Source organism: Pinus tabuliformis, chromosome 8 (genome assembly GCF_031772625.1).
Source record: "Pinus tabuliformis cultivar Carrire ecotype Pingquan chromosome 8, CPIR1, whole genome shotgun sequence".
NCBI lineage: Eukaryota > Viridiplantae > Streptophyta > Pinopsida > Pinales > Pinaceae > Pinus > Pinus tabuliformis.
The window spans coordinates 1,569,856,464-1,569,875,177 of NC_142294.1; the positions used below are offsets into that span (position 1 = coordinate 1,569,856,464).

General features: G+C 36.0%; 1 protein-coding gene across 1 annotated transcript; it reads right to left on the reverse strand.

Moving 5' to 3' along the window:
* Window positions 1-16,075: 16,075 nt before the first annotated feature.
* On the reverse strand, window positions 16,076-17,338 carry LOC149242022 (uncharacterized). The gene is made up of 2 exons (XM_089370744.1): window positions 17,081-17,338; window positions 16,076-16,825 (listed from the first exon to the last, which is right to left on the reverse strand). Exons 1-2 carry the CDS (start codon window positions 17,336-17,338, stop codon window positions 16,076-16,078), a joined length of 1,008 nt encoding a protein of 335 aa, XP_089226870.1.
* Window positions 17,339-18,714: the final 1,376 nt, after the last annotated feature.

Below are 18,714 nucleotides of genomic sequence, written 5' to 3' on the forward strand. Positions count from 1 at the left end.
TGATTAAGATATTGGAAGAGATGGTTGATAGACATAGAACTATACGCCAATCCTATACTAAATTGTAGTAGTAGTATGATCATATGGAAAAAAAACCTATTCGACACCCATAATCCTACTGGATTGGATTGTTCTAAATATAAGATACAAATCTCATCTTCATCTATTTCCTTAGATTCTGAAGCCCATCAAAATGGTGAGAAAATGAATAGCAAACTTGAAGGAATCACTAATTCATAGGGTGATATGGAGGACTCAAATTTTAAGGTTGTTGAACCAAATTCTATAACAATCCCAAATCTTGATTTTGATGACTTTTTTCTTGAGATAGAGCTCTAAACAAATATTGTCTGATATTCATGAATTGAGAAATTAGTATGATGATCCTTTCACTGGAATCAGAATAACGATTCTATAATGCGGAAGAATCGAAAAACTTTAATACCCAAGAAATCATACATCCGGCCATTGATGCTACTCACACTCAGATACCAAACTTTCAGCTATGCTTGAGGCAGTCCCTTCCCTTTTGATTTATAGATGGCCTGCTTGCAGAAACGAAATTTGAGAAGGACCGCGTTTTTTATTCGAGTTAATAAACACTGGTCTTTCCCTCCATGGGCTTCAGTTTTTGCTGCTGAAAATTTAGTTTTATGGTAAATATTACAAAGCTTCTAAAGATTTAAAAGAAGCTGAGTCTTCCATCAACAAAAATCATGATCCATGAATCATTTGAAGGGCTTGACAGGAAAATATTTAACTCAGCCCAATTTCTTTCAAGGCTACGGTGCCAAGAATGACATAACGCCATGATGCCCAGAAACTAATACATAATACATGACAATCTCCTTATAAAGCAAAATAACTCTAGTAAGAGGATGGGAAGAAATATGAATATTAAATCCTTTAGGAATTTCCTATTAAGCGCAGGTATCAATTATAGAATGGCTTTCAAACTACGGTAGCATTCTGGTATCTGTAATATTCCAAGCTCTGCTCACTCTGATTTGATGATGAAAGGCTGAAGGGAATTGAGTAGTGAGCTTGGGGACCAAACATAAGTATATATAGCCAAGCTTCCATCAAGCTTTTGTTGGCTATGTGTCAAGTGTTCCACAGAGCATGGTAGAGAACTGCAGAGGGAGTAATGGACCACTCCAGGAGCTCCCACCAAGAAACTAATCAACTGCAGTTGGTTTCTAAATTATCAGCGGTCGTTATGGGAGCAACATTCTCCCACTTGGTCCATACTTCCAATCTTAATGTCTCATCTTAAAACCCATTGATAATTTGTATTAAATAATAGACACATGAATCATGGCGATAAGTCCTCTAATGACGAGTATTATCTTCCATGTATTACTATGTATTTATTTCTATTAAAATTTATGTGGCAACAATTTCTTAATGAATAAACCTTATGTTTATTCTTGGTTCTACACAGATGAATTCACTCAAATCAAATTAAGGTGCACATAAATATGAGGAAACATCACAATAATTAAGAATTTTATTAAAATAACATTGTTCATACAATGAGAAACTACATAATGGAACCAAACCATATTTATTACATGATCCTTGAATTTCAACGGTGGCATGCCCTTAGTCAAAGGATCAGCGATCATCAACTCAGTGCTGACGTGCTCAATGACCACTTTCTTTTCTTTAACACGTTCCCTTATAGCGAAATACTTAATGTTGATGTGTTTATTTCGACTCCCACTTTTGTTGTTTTTAGCCATAAAAACAACAGTTGAATTGTCGCAATACATTCTCAATGGCTTAGAGATAGAATCCATAATTCTAAGCCTAGAAATGAAGCTCTTAAGCCATACACCATGTAAAGTAGCCTCAAAACAGGGGACGAACTCGGCTTCCATAGTGGAAGTGGGAATCAAGGTCTGCTTAGCACTCCTCCATGATACAGCTCCACCGGCAATCATAAAAATGTATCCTGATGTTGATTTGTGTGAATCAACACATCCAACAAAGTCAGAACCTAAGTAGCCAATTACTTTCAAATTGTCCGTCCATCTATACATAAGCATGTAGTTTTTGGTTCCTTGAAGGTACCTCATTACTTTCTTTGCAGCTCTCTAGTGGTCTAAACCTGGATCACTCTGATATCGTCCCAACATTCCCACAAAAAATGCAATGTCAGGGCTTGTGCAGACCTGAGCATACATTAGGCTTCCAACAACAGAAGCATATGGAATGTTTTTCATTTGTTCCCTTTCAAAGTCATTCTTTGGGCATTGGTTCAAATTGAACCTATCACCCTTCACAATGGGAGCTACACTTGGTGAACAATCCTTCATCCAAAATCTCTCTAAAATTTTATTATTATAGGTTTCCTGAGACAGACCCAAGATGCCTTGAAATCTATCTCTATGGATCTTAATGCCAATGACACAAGATGCTTAACCCATATCCTTCATATCGAAATTTTTAGAGAGGAATTGTTTCACCTCATGCAGCAAACCCTTATCATTGGTTGCTAGCAAAATGTCATCCACATATAAAACAAGAAAACATTTTTTACTCCCATTGACTTTCAGGTATATACATTGATCCATAATGTTTTCTGCAAAACCGAATGAAAAAATTACATTATGGAATTTCAAATACCATTGGCGGGATGCTTGTTTTAAACCGTATAAGGATTTCTTGAGCTTGCAAACCAACTGCTCACCATCACTAGAGGGGAATCCTTCAGGTTGTTTCATGTAAATCTCCTCCTCTAGATCTCCATTGAGAAATGTCGTTTTCACATCCATTTGTTGCTAATCCAAGTCAAAATGGGCTATTAATGCCATAATAACGCGCAAATAATCTTTCTTAGATACAGGAGAGAAAGTCTCCGTGTAGTCGATTCCTTCTTTCTGAGTGAATCCCTTAGCAACAAGTCTTGCCTTGTATCTCTCAAAGTTACCCAATGAGTCTTTCTTTGTCTTAAAGACCCATTTACATCCAATGGCTTTTGCACCATTAGGCAACTCAACAAGATCCCAAACTTCGTTACTCTTTATAGAATTCATCTCTTCCTTCATGGCATCGTACCATAATTCTGATTCTTTGCAACTCATGGCTTGTGAAAAAGACTCAGGATCATTTTTGAATCCAATGTTGTAGTCAGAGTCTTGCAGATACTCAACATAATCATCAGGAATTGTTGATCTCTTTAGTCTAATAGATCTTAATGTTGTACCATCATCTTCCTGAGAAGTATGTGATTCAACTTGTTGTTCAAAAGTTTTTGGCAACTCTTGAACTACCTGATCTACTAGAATGCCGTCAGTAGCGTGTGGAACTTCAACAATTGGTTGTTCAACACCAATTTGTACTTGAGGGGTGTTGTGAACAATAACCAATCTATCACTTGAGATGGAAAGTTGAGATTCTGAAAGATCCTTCTCAGAACTATGTCCCTGGTTTGATCGCTCCCACTAATCAAGTCATTTTCAAGAAACTTTGCATTTTTTATTCCACAATCCTAATGCTGTGAGATGGACAATAAAATCTGTAACCTTTAGACCTTTCAGCATATCCAATGAAATACCCACTAATGGTCCTTGGGTCCAACGTCTTCTCTTGTGGATTATAAATTACTTCAGACGGGCATCCCCAAACGCGCATATGTCGCAAACTCGGTTTCAAACCTTTCCATAATTCAAATGGCGTTTTAGGAACAACCTTGGTTGGAACTCGGTTTAATATATACATTGTCGTCTTAAGTGTTTCAGTGCACAAGGATTTAGAAAGATTGGAGCTGTTAAACATACTCCTCACCATGTCCAATAATGTTCGATTTCTTCTTTCTGCTACACCATTCTAGTCGGGTGAACTAGGCATGGTGTATTAGACAACATTCCCATGCTCTTGAAGAAATTTTGTGAATGGCCCGGGTGCTTGTCCATCTTTTGTGTATCTACCATAATATTCTCCACCTCTATCTGATTTCACAATCTTAATTTGCTTTCCGCATTGTTTCTCTACTTCAATGTTAAAGATCTTAAAGGCATCTAATGATTCGTTCTTTTTATGAAGCGTGTAGAGATACATATATCGTGAGTAATCATCTATAAAAGAGATGAAGTATCTCTGACCATGTGAGTCCATGTATGGACTACATATATCAGTATGTATGATCTCTAATATGTCCGAACTCCTATTGACACCTTTCTTTGACTTGTTGGTCTGCTTTCCATTTATGCAGTCCACACAAGTCTCAAAATTAGTAAAATCCAGAGTATTAAGTACCCCTTCATTTACTAATATTTTAATTCTTTCTGTGGAGATATGACCTAATCTCCGGTGCCATAATTTAGAGGAATCCTCATTAATAACACATCTTTTAGTCCCACTGTGAACATGCATTGAATCATAAGTGACATTGTTTTGTAAATTACTATAGTAAAAACCATTAGACAAAATACCATTCCCAACACAATCAGAGTTATAAAATAAACTGAAAGATGTTTCTGAAAAGTTAAAGGAATATCGAAAATGTACAAGCCTTGAAACTGAAATCAAGTTTCTAGAAAAACTTCGAACATAAAAGCACTTTTCTAATTCTAAAACAAAGCCATTGCTTAAAGTTAAATAGCATGTTCCTATAGCTTCCACATGCGAGTCCATCTTGTTTCCTGATAAGATGCTTTGATCACTCCCCACTAGCTTCCTTAGGTTTTGCAAACCCTGCAAGGAATTTGAAATGTGAATTGTTGATCCAGAATCAATCCACCAGGTGTTAAAATTGACATTAACCATATTAGATTCATAACAAACAAACAAGATTGGATTACCTTTGTCCAAAAGCCATTTTTTAAATTTGGTGCATTCCTTCTTCATGTGTCTCTTCTTTTTATAGAAAAAACACTTGAAATCCTTTTTGATATCGGCTTGGGGAGGTACTTTACCTTTCCCATTCTGATTGGCTTGAGATTTGCCCTTTCCACGCGTTGCTAACATTGCACTTTCTCCGTCCCTCCCTCTTGAACACACATGGTCATGAGTTCATTAATTAACCATTTATCCTTTATGTGTGTTGTAGGAGATTTTGAAGGGTTCGTATTGGTGCGGAAGAATGTTCAGGATGTAGTGCACCAAGAAAAACTCCGAAATTTCAACCTCGAGTTTCTTCAAGTGAGCCCTAGTGTCCTTCATTTGCATGATGTGCTCGTGTACACCTTTCACACTAGTGAGCCTTAGGGATGAGAACTTCATGATTAAGGTGCTTGTTAATGCCTTGTCTGAAGTGACGAATTAATCATCAATGGCTTTTAGCAAGTCTTGGGCCTTTTCATGCTAATCAATGGAACCACGAATATCAGCGGAAATTTTAGTCTTAATGAACATCATGATTAGGCGATTAGATTTCTCTCATCGTCTATAAAGCGTGATGTCCACTGCAGTGCTGGTATTAGTGAGAGCTAGTGATTCATCTTTCCTAATAACATAGTCTATGTCCATTCACGCCAAACGAAGAACTCTCTCCTTCCAGACCTTATAGTTATCTCCCTTAAGTTCAGGGATATCACAACGAATATCATAGAAATTCGCCGGTTGTACCACTGCATAAAATTAAAGAGCACATGCTTATGTTAAAATTGAGGCCTAAAAATAAATTTCATGCTTTACCAATGTAAATCACTCTTAAAATTGAATCTAATGACATAAAAATTGTTTGTGGACTAAATTTTCAATTCAAGCAAATTCAATTATTGTTTATGATAGAATTTATCAAATTATTCACTTAATTCATAATTCTAAAGGGTATATTATGATTATAATTTGATATAAATTCTATCTTAAATTTAAGCTTTATGGATAGTAATTTAGAACATTTGTGATCAGACTGTTGCGCGATCTCTTGGCCCACGACCCTCATGGCTCCTCCGAATCCAGCGTTCCAACACTATGCGTAGGCGCAGGCTGAGGCTCAGAATCCGGAACAGGAGCAAGCCCATCCCAGGGTGGAGGAAGTAAACGTCCATGCCTTACTTCTGGCAGCTCCAGGCATTCCCCAAACCCTTTATCAACGTTTATTAGACAAGCTTCCCACGGAGACTTTCGATAGAGGCAACTTCTTCCAGATCGAACTCTGCGAAGATGGCAAGCAGTGGCGCTTGATGCTGTCCTGCAATGCCATGGCCAAGGACTCCAACGTCTTCCTCATCGATCAAGCGTGGTCCTTCCGGCCCCCAGACGCTCGCAATCAGGAAATCTGGGTCTGCGACGCTGTCAGCGGTCGATGGGCAATCCCCTTTAACGGATCTGCTACCTCTGCCCCTGGGAGAACGCTGCAAGGAGCCGGGGTGTTCACCTCTAGCGGGGGAAGGTACAGATCCCCCAGATCTGCCATTGATCATTCAGATCGGGCTTTCAATAGACAGATCAGTGAAGATCTTGCAGGTCTGATACCCGGACGGAAAATAGCCATGACAGATTTGCTCTTGGAAGCACAAGAGGCCCTGGCACTGTGTCTAGGCACTTCTTCGACTCCTTTCAGATCCAAATTTCTCAGCCTACAGGCAGAACCATCCTGCAATGGATCAATTCTTCAGATCTGGTGCTGAATCTCAAACTGGATCTAGAACGGCGGATTGGGATCCCTTCAGGCCATCAGAGACTTCTCTTTCAAGGTAAGCAACTTGAAGACCTTCTTCCCCTCTCTTCTTACAGCATTTCCAGGAACAGCTCTTTGGTGGTAACCCTTCGGCTGAGAGGAGGTGCAACGGGACAGTCATCCTCTGCTCCTCCTTTCTCATACAAAGATGCAGTACACTCAGAGAACCCCAAACCCCCGGAGGTCCTTAAACCTAAGCCCTTTTTGGTTGATAAGATAGTTGAAGCACCCTTTGTTGAAATCACCCATGATGATCTTGCAACCCAACTTCAAGAATTTGCAGAAAGAGCCATCATTTGTAGATTTAACGGACTGTGGCCAAGATCTCAGGATCTCTATGCATGGATCCATGCAAACTGGACTCATCATTGTAAGATCAGTTTCTGTTCAAAAGGTTACTTCATTGTTATATTTGATAACAGTAAGCATTATAAAAAGCCTTTAGAAGAAGGCCCTTGGTTCATGGGAATTGCAGGGCTCTTCTTAACTCCTTGGTTCCCAGATTTTGATCTAGCAACTGCAGTCATTACCAAGACACCTGTATGGATCAGGCTTCCAAATTTACCTGCCCACTTATGGCATATTGTTGTATATAGATCCATAGGCAACACCTTGGGCAATTTCATTAGGGGAGATTTCTGGCGGGAAACCAAAGGTTTCTACACATATGCCAGAATATGTGTGGAGCTGGATTTAAGCAAAGGACTTCCAGACCAAATCATTCTCAAGATCAATGACTTTGCTTGGACCCAAAACCTGGATTACGAAAACATTGCCTTTAGCTGCCACCATTGTCACCTAACAAGGCACCTGCAGAATTCTTGCCCATCGTTGCTTGCAAAATTGAAAAAGGGCAACTTTACAAAGACCAAACCCAAGCGTTGGACCCCTTGTTCTCCGCCGCCAGCAATGAGTTCAGATTCCTCAAGCTCGGAAGATGAGGAGAGCGATGCAGAATCGGACCAGGCGCCTCAGAGGATGGATCCATCCACTGATACTCATGCACACACCACTGTCACAGCAATCTCCCAGAAACGCATCCATGAAACCTCTTCTGAATCAGATAAGGAGATCCCCCTACTGGAAAACTCCAGTCTTCAAGTTGTTTTAGCTCATACTCCCCAGGATGGTTGGATAAAAATCAATAAAAAGAAAGGGAAAAAACATCGTGTTGAGAATTCTGCCCGTGGGGTAAATGTCAGTTTTTGCTCTCTAGTTAATTTATGTAGCTCCGTGAATGGTTCACCCCTTCTCCGGCACCGAGGTTGATAGTTTCATTATTTCCAGTCGGTCGGTTTCTTGTCTCTCTTGATTGTACTATATTTTACTCAATAGAAATAGTTTAATTTTAGGAAAAAAAAAAATTAAGCTTTATGATAAAACTATTAATTCATAATTCTTGTAAGTTATGAATAATTTGATATTTTATCCTAATTAATTATATAAATATAATAAAAATCCCTATGGGATAAAATTTATTATATTTAGCATAATTAATTACAATTAATGTCTAAATATTATTTATGTGACTCTAATCACTCATAATATATAATATTATTTAATTAGATATGTTGTGGCGATTCTCTAATCAATTAAAAATTATATGGATCACTTAAACATTATTTCTTTTATGCATAAAATTAACTTGATATGAGAATAATTATAAATTGCATAAATAAAACTATAATATTTATGCGTAACATTCAACGAGTATACTCATCCAAAATAGCATGTATTAGTTAAAGCAGAAATTAAACATATTTCCAAATAAATGTCTTAATTCAAAAAAAATTCAAAATATGGCATTGACCCAGACAAAGCATGTCTATAAACACCAAGGCAAAGATAAAACAAAGGCTCTGATACCAAATAAAAGCAGAATAACGATTTTATAATGCAGAAAAATCGAAAAACTTTAATACCCAAAAAATCATACCTCCGGCCATTGATGCTACTCACACTCAAATACCAGACTTTCGGCGACGCTTGAAGCAGTGCCTTCCCTTTTGATTTATAAAAAGCCTACTTTTAGAAACGAAATTTGAGAAAGACCGCGTTTTTTATTCGAGTTAATAAACATTGGTCTTTCCCTCCATGGGCTTCAGTGTCTGCTGCTGAAATTTTATTTTTATGGTAAATATTACAAAGCCTCTAAAGATTTAAAAGAAGCTGAGTCTTCCATCAATGAAAATCATGATCAGTGAATCGTTTGAAAGGCTTGATAGGAAATATTTAACTCAGCCCAATTTCTTTCAAGGCTACAGTGCCAAGAATGACATAACACTACAATGCCCACAAACTAATACATAATACATGACACTGTCTTTATATAGCAAAATAACTCTAATAAGAGAATGGGAAGAAATATGAATATTAAAGCTTTCAAAAATTTCATGTTGAGGGCAGATATCACTTATAGAAGGGCTTTCAAACTACAGGAGCATTCTGGTATCTATAATCTTTCAAGTTCTGCTCACTTTGATTTGATGGTGTAAGATTAAAAGGAATTGAGTAGTGTGCTTGGGACCAAACAAAGATATATATAGTCAAGCTTCCATCAAACTTTTGTTGGCTATATGTAAGTGTTCTACAAAACATGATAGAGCATTGCAGAAAGAGTAGTGGACCACTCCAAGAGCTCCCAACAAAAAACTAATCAATTGCAATTGGTTTTTAAATTATCAGCCGCCGAACCGTCAGTTGGTTAAATTATCAGCGGCCGTTATGAGAGCTAAAAGCCATTATGAGAGCAACATTCACCTTATACGCTGTGTGAGCCCTTGGGGGGTCTTGTTCTCTGGGTGGGACTTGTTCTCTGGGTGGGACTGCGCTGGGTAGCCCCAAAGGTCATCTCATATGAAAAGGGACTATGCTAATCAATGTGGATAACCATGAGAAACAAGAGCGCAAACTGTAGTCCGATTCTCAAAAGTGGGCTCCACTTAGATGCTTTTACTGGGGCCGTTGTTATAGACATGTATGTTAAGCGTCGAAGATGCATGGCAATTCTTTTGCATGATACCTAGAAGAGATGTTGTATCAGGGAATGTAATAATTTGTGTACATGCTCAGAATGAGCATCCCAAGGAGGCATTGGTAGTCTTTCATCGAATGCAACTAGCGGAACCCTATTACCAGAAACGGGAGGATAGGCAGCGTTTTTGGGAAAAACAACTTTAAAAACGAGACGAGACGGAAACGTTTTTTCTACTCTCGTTCTGGTTTTCATTGTCTAGAGTCTCGTTTCTTGCAAAACCAGTTGTTTCTTATAGGGGAGCATGTAAACCGTTTCTCGATATTCCCAACTCAGGGTAACTCTCGTTCCAAAACAACAATTTCCTTTTCGGGCTATACATATCGATTATAGTTGCATTTTTTATAGTTAGTACCGTGGTAATGATTGGTCTAAATTTTTGGAACTATAAAATTATCACTTTTTTTACAATTTCCTATTTTTTTACAACTTAACAGGTGGAAACATTTGTTTTACGATTTCATAGAGGTGCAAACATTATAGATTTATGGATTTATGATTAATGTTTTATTTTATATTATTAATTTTTTAATAATGTTTTTTTTTTTCTCTCCAATTTATCAAGTTTTGGTGTTTGAAATTGATTTTAAAAAATTTCATCAATATGCAAAACCCACCCTCTAAACTTCGTTTCTCGTACCATACTCGTCCCGTTTCTCGTTCCCGGTAACATATATCCAATGCAATCACCATGGACAGTGGGTTCTTAATTATATACTTCACAAGTGGATTTCATGTTTGATGTTTTTGTTCAAACTACTCTTGTTGATATGTATGTCAAATGTGGGTTTAAAGACACTGCACGCTCTTTATTTGATAAAATGTTTGAAAGAAATGTGATTTCTTCTAGTGCAATTACTGTTGGTACACAGAATGGACAAGCCATCGAGGCATTGAGACTATTTCATAAAATGCCACTGACAGATGTGAAGCCCAATTCAGTCACCATGGCAAGTGTGCTCTCGGCATGTACTCTTTTAGAATTCGAGTTCAAATATGAATTCTATTTGATACTAAAAAAAATAGACTCTTTAAAATGTAATACCGAAAAAATTCGGAAATATACATCTTACATTATTATTAATAATATTTTTTCTTAAATTTTGAAAAATTTAAATTAACAAGTGTGAATTATATTATAAAATTGCATTTAAATTAACAATTGTAAATTATATTATAAAATTGCAAATAAAATTAGACATTGAAATTAGTAGAAACAATTCCTTTTTAATGGAAGTCAAGGAGATATTTAAATTAGTAGAAACAACTCCTCTTCAATGGAAGTGAATAAGATACCATGGTCAGAACAAACTCTTTAACGTTAAAAAAAACACCCTTAAAATTGTTGGTTGGTCAATCAAAAGATAGTAATTAATGTTGTAGTTTTTAATGATATATATTTAGGCAATTTTCTAATTACTAAAATAAAATATAGATAAAAAATCATCAAATTAGAACTATCAAGAATTATCAAGTTAGAATTCTTGTTATTTTCTTAATTTTTCAAATGAAAGTGAATAAGATATTTAAATTAGTAGAAACAACTCCTCTTGGTCAATCAAAAGATAGTAACTAATGTTGCAATTTTTAATAATAAATATTTAAAAAATTTCCTAATTACTAACTGGATAAAATATAAATTAAAAAACATCAAACTAAAACTATCAAGAATCATCAAATTAGAACTATCTTGCTATTTTGCTAATTGTTTAAAAGATTTAGAAACCATATAATATATTTTCCTTATAAATTTCTTAAAAACAAACCACTAAATTACAACCAATTTTATTAGGAATAAATAGTTCCATTTTCATTACTTACTAGCTAAAATTATAGAAAAGAAATTACTGCACACCGAATATTTAACAAAATGTCTAAGAAAAATGCATTGTCATGCTGAGGATGCCCTCGTACCTTTTTTCCAAATGAAGCAGAGAAGCATGGAGCCAAATGTTATTACATTCATTTTTGTTTTGTCTGCCTGTAGCCATGCAGGCCGGGTGGACGAAGGTTTGCAATGCTTTCATTGTACGATTCAAGATTATTGTTTCACGAAAAGGGCTAATAATCTGCATTAAATGCTTGCTTAGTTGTAAATTCGATAGTCATACAAAACAAACACCCGCGGTGTTTTCTCAACACTCCGTCTTCACCAAAAAGCTATATGACTATCGAACTTGTAGCTAAGTGAACATTTAATACCCGATAACAAGTTCGTTAGTTATTACCATTGTTTCACACCTAGACAGATGTGTTGTGTTATTGACCTTCTTGCACGTGTGGGCCACTTAAAGGCACTACATTTTATTAATAAGACGCATTTACGTACAACCTGATGCTGGCATATAGGGGTCCCCGTTTGATGCATGCAATATTCATCTAGGAGAGCGTGTGGCAGATTAGCTTTTAGAGTTGGATCCTGAAAATGTTGAACATTATGTTACTGCTTTCAAAACTTTATGCTGCAGCCAGAAGGTGGGGTGATGTGGTAAAAGTTAGAGCAATGATGAAAGTGAGAAAATTGAAAAAAATACCAAATCAGATTCTCTCTCTTTGCATGTGCTAAATTTATAGTTCTGCAACAAGGTAACTGAAGCCGTGAGTGTATAACTAAAAGTGGATATAAAGAAGATATCTTTGTGTGGAATTCACTCGCAGATATCTGCTAACCGTGTTAGCTTAGAGATTGTGTACTCGATTATTTGAGAAAATGCCTAAAAATGGTGTTTATGGAATGTAATGATACTTCTACGCTGAGAATGGACATGCTGATGATGAACTGGCAATCTACCATCGAATTGAGTGGTAAAGCATAACCACTTGTTCTTTCACCATGGTTAGTTTGCTATCAGTCTCTGCCTATGTAAGAGCGAGCTCTGCAACACTAAAAACATTAAAAAAAATATTCATGATTGTCTAATTAAAAGTGGATCTAAGCTGGACGTTTGGCCTTGTAAAACATGGGAAGTTGACTTTTCTAGAATGGAAGAGATAACCTGAGCATAGTGAGGCCAGTTAAGGTTATTGCGGACACATATTCAGTGTCTGGTAAAATGTCCATTAACTACAATGAGCATTGTCTCGGGGAATCCAATAATTGATATATATACCTATAATCTACACGCAAATGGCTTGTTGAGTAAATTCCACTAAATTCAACTGGCAAACAGATATAGTCAAAAGAAGCAGCATAGCAGCATATACAGCTATAGAAAAAGAGACGAAGCAGCATATACAGCTATAGAAAAAGAGACGAAGAGAATGGCAGAGATAGCAAAAGGCATAAAGCTTCAAGTTAATTGTATTTGTAGCTCCATTCCAATCCGATTTTTAACAAATACAATATTCTAGAAGTCTTAAAATTAATTTCACGAGTAATTAATTAACAATTTCGTTTTACAAATGTATAATATGAATAATAATTGTCAGAATTATTTTCCCTCCCTCCATGAAGGAAACTACAGCTGTGTAATGAAGCACAGTGGGCTTTGCTAGCTCCTTGGCAATCGTTATTCTTCAGTTAAAAATAAATCGAAGTTTAACAGTGGCACCATTCCAATCTGATTTTTAACCAATATTCACAAGTTTTTAAAATTAATTCCATGCGCATAAATTGAATTTCCATGTATCAAATCCTACAACAGAATCCGCTAACTCACCACGAATTATCAATACAATTAGTGAAAAATGCTTATCGAAAGCAGTGTTGTGTTTATAGATTAATCATTAATTTGATGCTGGAATGCTAATGCTATTAACAAAAGCATGTGTTTATAAATTAACCACTAGTTTAATAACTAAAGCACGATTGCATTTATAAATTAACGACTTCTTTGATGCTGCAACGTTCTTAATGAAAACACATGTCCATATAAATTTAAGACTAATTTGATGATGCAATGCTCTTGATGAAAACACAGATGCCTATATAAATTTACCACTAATTTGACGATGCAATGCTATTGTCACCACTTGCAAATCGATTATATAAATTTACCATTGATTGATGACACAATGCTCTTAATGAAAAACAGATGTATATATAAATTCACCACTAATTTGATGCTGCTATTGTCACCACTCAGATGATACCGCAAGTCCATTTTAATAAAACAGAACAAAAAAGGAAATATCTGCATATTGTTGCAACAAATCACTAAAACATCTGCATTAACCATAACACATTTAAAAATACACATTTGATAAAACTCCTCGTTTTGTATCCATATTCGAAATCATATTAGAGTTCAAATTTCATAGATATTACATGAACATCAAAAACTTCCATGACAGAGAGCGAAAGAGTTTCGAACTTGGGCATGCTACATCGATTTTCAAAATTTACTATCTTGAAAGACCCAGTGATCAAAAATTGATGATAAAACTTAAAACACCCAAAAACCTCATACCTCCTGAAAATATCAGAAGGCAGTGCTCTTCAAACTTGGGTGTGCTCCATTAGCTTTCAAGATCTATGTCAAAAATTCACAAAAACTGATATAAAATTTAACACCCAAAAACCTCATGCCCGCTGAAAACATAAAAAACACTGCTCTTACTATTCCGAACCAGGGTTGTCCCTTTCACCCTTTAAAGCTCTCATTTCAGCAACGTAATTTTTACAAATCTCTCTAGCATCTTTAGCTGCATCAGCGACGATAGTCATCAACTCCGCCATCTTTTTATCAGCTAGCGATTCTCCATTGGCAGATTTTTCTTTATTTTTCTGCGAGCTTTTGGAGGAAGAACGCACTGGTTCTTTGGAGTACTTGGACGACTTCTTTTCCTTGTGTTTGTCCACAATCTTCGCTGGTTCATATTCCTTAGATGACTTGGACCTTTTGTGTTGTTTTTTCGTTCCTTTGTCAAATTTCCCCTTTTTTATCTTAGAAACCCGAACTGGGGTTTCATGGGAGAGAGGAGACGGGTGAGGCTTGGAATAGGAAGATGGGCACAAGTCTTTTTTGTGGGATTTTTTGCTCTGGCTTGAATGCTCCTTCTCCTGCGACTCTAATGGGGTCTCTTCATCCTCGGAGGATGAGTATGAATATGCAGACCCCGCATCATCAGAAGAAGACGAAGAGTATGGCTTGGCTTTCCCAGACGAAGATGGCAAAACAGACGACATGGTAGCCGCAGACTAAGTGAAAAAGTAGGTATGCGCGTCTAGCGTATGGACTAGGAAGCGAAATGGAAAGAGCTGTGCGGGGAGTGGCGAGTGAAGTGCATTATATAGAGATTTTGAAGCGGATCAGAATTTCTTGAAAAGCGGATATTTTGACACATTAAATACAGATTTCTTGAAAGGCGAAACATTTTCACACATTAATTAAAACCCTGCTCTAAAAAAACACTGCCATGACAATACATGCGTACGAGTTTTATAAAATTCATAAATGAAACACAGCTTTTTAAAAACCTGATCCCACACGCAGGTGACAAATAGCGGATTCTACAAAATCATTATTACATTCGAATTTCTTGGAATCATTTTAAGATCTTACGGGTGATCAGAAAAAATAAATTTAATAAATGAAACACAGCTTTGAAAAAACCCGATCCCACACGCAGGTGACAAATAGCGGATTCTACAAAATCATTAGTACTTTCGAATTTCTTGGAATCATTTTAAGATTTTACATGTGATCAGAAAAAGATCTGCCTCCTTTAAAAACAGTACAGTGATAGTATGCAGCAATTTTAAAACAGCGATAAAATTAAAAAATTATTTAGATTTCTAAATAAGATGATAGTTTGTGGTTATGAATGTTGAGACTGCAGTATAGTATATTATAGATTTACTTTGCAAAGCAATTCCTACGAAACATGATTACATTTAAATTTTTTGAAAAAAGTTTGGGTGATCGACATGCAGAGATACATTCAATGAAATGTCCAGATATCTTATTTTGGATTACATTTAAATTTGAAAAAGTTTAGGTGACAGACATATAGATATATTTTCAATGACTGGAGTGTAATATGTTATAGATTTATTTTGTAAGGCAATTTCTCTTAAACATGATTACATTTAAATTTTTTGAAAAAAAATTGGGTGATGGACATGCAGAAATACTTTTAGCTAAACGCCCAAATATATTATTTTGGATTACATTTAAATTTGATAATTTCACAGAGAAAAAAGCATAATTGTATTATATTGAGTCTGTATAAACAGTTCCAGATGGTACATATCATGCAAAATACAATAAACCATAAGCCAGAGGAAAGTTCTTCTGAGCAGATGCCACAAAAATAACTTAGAAAGAAACACAAAATACAAAAAAAAATACCTCTAGCACGAGCTTGGAGTATAAACAGAGATAGATACAACCATATATTAACCACCAGAGCCATGAGAATCAAAAAGGAGAAGCCATAAACAGATCATAAGGACAAATAGAAAAAGGTCAGAAACCCGAAATACAGAAGTCCTGAATGATAAAAGACTCTCCGTCTGCTGAAACCTCCAAGGACCATGAACCTGAGCCAAGGTGAAGACCCTTCTTTGACAGGCAATCCGCTACCTGGTTCCGGGCCCTGTAGATGTGCTGAATGGAGCTTCCTTCCATGAGACCCCAAAAAAACATAATTCTATCCATCCAGCCAGCTAAATGTGGGCATCTGATGAGGCTTTTATCGTTGACGTGATCTACCATGGATTTGGAGTCCCCAAAGATAGAGATGGAACGGATGTCAAAATAGATACAGAAGGCGAGAAGACCCGCAAGGGCCTTTGCCTCTGCCATGCTGTTTGTCCCTATTCCTGCATTCCAAGACAGTCTATAATGAAGATGTTCATTCATGATAATGAACATCCCACAACCACTTGAATTTCGTTGGGCAGCACCATCAAAGAAGGCCTTCAGGGGCCTGAGGATAGGATTTGGCAGCGCATTTCTGTTGATCGTTTTCAACTTTGGACCCTTTATGTGGAAAGAGTCGTATATGAGAGATATGTTTTCTAAAATATCCATGAGAGGCTCCTTTGCATTATTGAAAATTTTATTGTTTCTCCATCTCCAGGCACACCGTAAAGCAATTACTATGATCGATCTCCATGATTCTCGTTGCCTACCCCACCAATCAAAAGCAGCATGTGTAGAGGCATGAGGAACAAGAGGAAATCCACATAGAAAAGCCAGATCTTGCCATATTCCCTGAAAAGAGTTGCATTTGAAGAACATGTGAAAGTTGGATTCCTCTGCTGATTCACACATTTGGCACCTACTCGACCCATGCCAATTTTTTTTCTTTAAGCTCTCCCAGGACAGATTTTTATTATAATACACCAACCATGAGAAGTATATGAATTTGGGAGCGCACCCTGATTTCCAAAACACTGTTGGGAAATATGGATGAGGATGCGATAACTTGGAAGCCATCATTTCAGCATAAATATCTCTTACACATACCTGTTTGTTAGCACATGGAAAAATCCAGAATAAAAAATCATGTGGCTTGGACCGGATAAACCCGCAGTTTCTCAGAGCATTCCTGAACGGATTCCATAGACTCAACAGAGACTCCGGCAAACCAATATCGGCAACCGATTTCCATATAGGGAGGAAGCAATGCCATTCTGCAATCAATTTATCCCAAGTGAAGAAGCCCTTGCGATGAAAGAAAAAAAGAATCTTATCAGGAATTGATATGCTCTCACGCCCACTCATTATTGGATCGATTCCGATGAGGATTCTTTTACCTGTTTGGAGGCTCCATTTCAAGTTACTCAAGAAGAATTGTTCTATTTTGCGAAAACTGAGCTAGATGGCAGAGCCGCCCTTTGCACCAATCATTTTTAAACGATACCAATGTTCCATACCTTTACCTCTCATGTATTTGATCTTGATGGTATTACTCCAAGGCCCATCCCCATAGATACCTCTCCACAAAGATTTGCACAATGAAATACATTAATACTTCAATGAAATACATTGCAGCTATATTTTAGAAAACAAATTTCTCCAAAATCATAATTATATAAACTTGGATTCGAAATTTTAGAACTGTGTTATTGCTAAGGTTGCGCAATTTCATCACCGAAAATTTAGAGAAGCCATTGAGATTGAAAAAAGGCCAAACAATCTCAATAGAGATGATGGCTGGAAAATAAGCAGTTGCTGGATCCCTGCCCTCTACTTCTAGTCGACTTTGATCCCTAGGTTGTTCTTCTTTGTAATGTCCTTCCTGAATAAAAATCCCTCTTGTTAAACCTAAATTTTGTTGAAAAGATGAAAACTGTTCCTAATTAACTACCAATTCAATACAATCTATTTTCTCTTTAGCTCCTCGTTGTTTCGTTTACTCTTAAGGTATTTATCCTCTTCCTATTATTTAGGAAGTCCTTGTTTTATCTAGCCTTATTAGTTATACCTTTAATGAAATACCCTTATTGACTAATATATATATATATATATATAAGTTTTAGTTTATAACTTATTGGTTTAAATTTATTTAATATTCTCTATTAATATACTATTAATCCATTATATTACTTAATTATTTTAGCCCTTTGGATTCATATTAATTAAATACATACTTAGATATACAGTTATTTAACTAAATATTTATTAATAAACTTCAGTATGATATTTAGATTTATTGATAAGTTATGATACTAACTATAACATAACTAACTCACAATTAACTATTTAATTAGATAATATTAGCCTCCTTTTTATTTCATATTTGATAATTAATTGTTTTGTTACACAACTTGTTAAATTTATTATAATATTAAATATTTAATTTTATAGTTTTTCATATAAAAACTTTTTATACATTGCTTTGTTTACATATGATAATAATTATGAAACTAACTTATATTATTTAATTAAAAAAAATTGGTCATTAATTAATTCCTATTAATATATAATCTTCTTTCTCCCCTTATCCGGTAGTCCTTTCTAGTTAGTCGTTTCCCAGTGAAATATAGCTATTAGAAAGCTTAGTTGACCAGTCCAATATATTTGCTCTTCTATTTAACTTGTACCCAGGATCTGGTTCTTCAACTTGTCCTGACAATGAACCACACTTGTTGGTACAA

Coding starts and splice junctions, on each gene's coding strand:
- LOC149242022 (XM_089370744.1), bottom strand. CDS start 17,338: ATGAGTGGGCGTGAGAGCATATCAATTCCTGATAAGATTCTTTTTTTC. Junction 16,826..17,080: donor TTCCATGTGCTAACAAACAG/GTATGTGTAAGA, acceptor AACTCTTTTCAG/GGAATATGGCAAGATCTGGC.